The sequence below is a fragment of the Adiantum capillus-veneris genome, chromosome 4, assembly GCF_014529385.1.
Source record: "Adiantum capillus-veneris isolate H3 chromosome 4, ASM1452938v2, whole genome shotgun sequence".
Classification (NCBI taxonomy): domain Eukaryota; kingdom Viridiplantae; phylum Streptophyta; class Polypodiopsida; order Polypodiales; family Pteridaceae; genus Adiantum; species Adiantum capillus-veneris.
Window position 1 is genome coordinate 174511255 of NC_140934.1, and position 2614 is coordinate 174513868.

General features: G+C 36.0%; 1 protein-coding gene across 1 annotated transcript; it reads left to right on the top strand.

The window, feature by feature from the left end:
* Positions 1-362: 362 nt before the first annotated feature.
* LOC147460378 (uncharacterized) lies at positions 363-1226 on the top strand. The gene has a single exon (XM_086511697.1). It carries the CDS (start codon positions 363-365, stop codon positions 1224-1226), a length of 864 nt encoding a protein of 287 aa, XP_086367823.1.
* Positions 1227-2614: the final 1388 nt, after the last annotated feature.

The following is a 2614-nucleotide window of genomic DNA, read 5'->3' on the forward strand; positions in this document are numbered from 1 at the left end:
TTGCTTTTGAGTAATGGAATAACTGCTCATTCTAGGTTTAAGATACCTTTGGAGCTTCACTCTGAAGCAACTTGCAATATAAAGGTAAATAGTCAACTTGCAGAACTTCTAAGGAATGCATCTTTACTTATATGGGATGAAGCTCCCATGACCAATCGCTATGCATTTGAAGTAGTGGACATAACTTTAAGAGATATTATGCAGTGAGACACTTTGTTTGGTGGAAAATTCATTTTGTTTGGAGGCGAGTTTCGACGAATACTACCTGTTGTACCAAAAGGGAGTCGTGCAGACATTGTAAATGCTTCATTGTGTCATTCTCACATATGGAATATACGAAGATATTGAGGCTTACCAGAAATATGTGTATACTTGATTGCGGTTCAAATTCACTTCAACAAAGTTTTTCGCGTTGGGTGCTTGATATTGGCAATGGGGATATGGATGATGGAGGAGACTTAAACAGAGTCAAAATACCTTCACACATGATGCTTCCTGGAAATAGTTTGGCAGATCTTCTAAGCTTTATATATGGAGATTTGTGTCATGTGCCAGATCATGCAAGTTTTTTCAGAGATCGAGCAATACTTGCTCCGCGGAATAAAGAGGTGGATTTAATCAATGACTATGCATTGCAAAGAATGCATGGAGTTTTCAAAGAGTATCTGAGTGCATATTCAATTTGTATCTTAGAGAAAAACACACATTTTTACACAATTGAATATTTGAATAGCCTTACTCTTGGTGGTGGTTTTCCCCCTCATGCTTTAGTCTTGAAAGAAAATGCTCCTATAATGTTGCTGCGAAATTTAGATCCAAGACGTGGATTATGCAATGGAACCAGATTGATATGCAAGCAATTTCATCATAAGGTAATTGAGGCAGAGATAGTTACAGGATCGAATGTTGGAGAGAGAGTTTTTATTCTAAGGATTGAATTTATTATTGGAAACCATCAGGGACTTCCATTTCAAATGAAGCGTCGTCAATTTCCAATCAAGCTTGCTTTTGGGATGACTATCAACAAAGCACAAGGGCAAACACTGGGAATTCTCGGTCTATATCTTGCATCATCAATCTTCTCTCACGGACAATTGTATATTGCAATGTCACGTGTGCAAAGTGCAGCTACTATGAGAATTGTTGTCAATACTGAAAACACTCAAGAGGAGTGTTACTACACTCCAAGCATTCTATTCAAGGAAGTATTACAACTAGCGAACTAATAATAATAAGTTCAAATTGACATTGTGGCTCTCACTTAAAGTCAGACACAGTTGATGTTAAATTTTATTGATATCTCTTAGATCAAAGTATTGACCACAAATGGATCCTTGACGCAGTGCATCCTATATAGTGGGTCACATCACTGAATTCATTCGAGGTATTTATCTTCTTTTTAATTTAGTGTATTAACCTGACCTATTATTTTCTTGAAAAGATTGGCTTATACATTGACTTACTTTGTTGAAGATCCACTACAATGGAGGGGAAGAGTTCTTGCTATGTTTTTGGTGATCTTATTTGATACCACTCATATTATAGTGTAAGAGTTTTTATATGGTATATTTGTAGTTTTAAGCTTTTATTGCTTTGCATAATTCATGGATGCCTTTGCAGAGATCATTGCCATCGAGGATTTATCATTGTACGTGTTTATGAAATGCTATACTTAGGTAGAGATATGTCTATGGAAGTTCTTGGATACTACCATGTTGCCTTTCTCCGGACCACGAGCATCATTGAATTTAAGTTAATATTTGGTTTGTGAGTGACGAGAGGCCAGTCAATGTACAATAAGTGGGATTACTGGAGATCTCACGACACCATATTGATTGAGGATATTTACCTTAGTTGAAACACCCCCCGTATCTTACAAAATGTATACAACATAGGTCCTTGGACTTATAGAATCCCTAACGTGGTCTCTCGAAGGCTACACTTTGAATAACTCTTTTGGATTGTCTCTGCTACATTCAAAATATTCAAAGCATCTTTATAAGTTGTGAAATTTCAAAGTCTTTTGAATTGCTTTCATTCCTCTCTCTCTCTCTCTCTCTCTCAAATTCTTCACTTAAACAAATTCTCTACGGTATGATCGTCAAAGTCTTGTTTATTCTATTTCATATCTCTTACTCTTAAACTTCTAAATCTTCATTGTTAGAGAAAATAAAGAATGGCACGATACATCATGGCTTCGTACACCCTCAATGATGTACCTTTTTATATTGGAGGTATGTAAAATCTTATCATACTTACTTTTACCATGAATGAGAACTTTGTGGTCTTTATTTTGTAATTACATGTGTGACGTTTTTCTCTAGATCCTCCATTGTGGAGGGGTCCTGCACATGCTAAGGACATTGTTCATATTATCGAGGATTTTGAGATCCTTCGGTGCGTATAGCTTGAACTTGAATCCATGTGACGCTAAATGTGTTGTTACCTTTTATGCCTGAATGGTTGCTATCTTCATTGCAAGCTTCAATATTATTGCAGACATTCTGTCTTGGCATTATATGAAGCACGATATTTTAGAAGTGTTGTAGGTTACTATCACATAAATTTTAATATAGATGATATGCGAATCATTGTACGAGAGTTAGGTATGCAA

Excerpts from the sequence above, each read along its gene's own strand:
- LOC147460378 (XM_086511697.1), top strand. The coding sequence starts at position 363 with ATGTGTATACTTGATTGCGGTTCAAATTCACTTCAACAAAGTTTTTCG.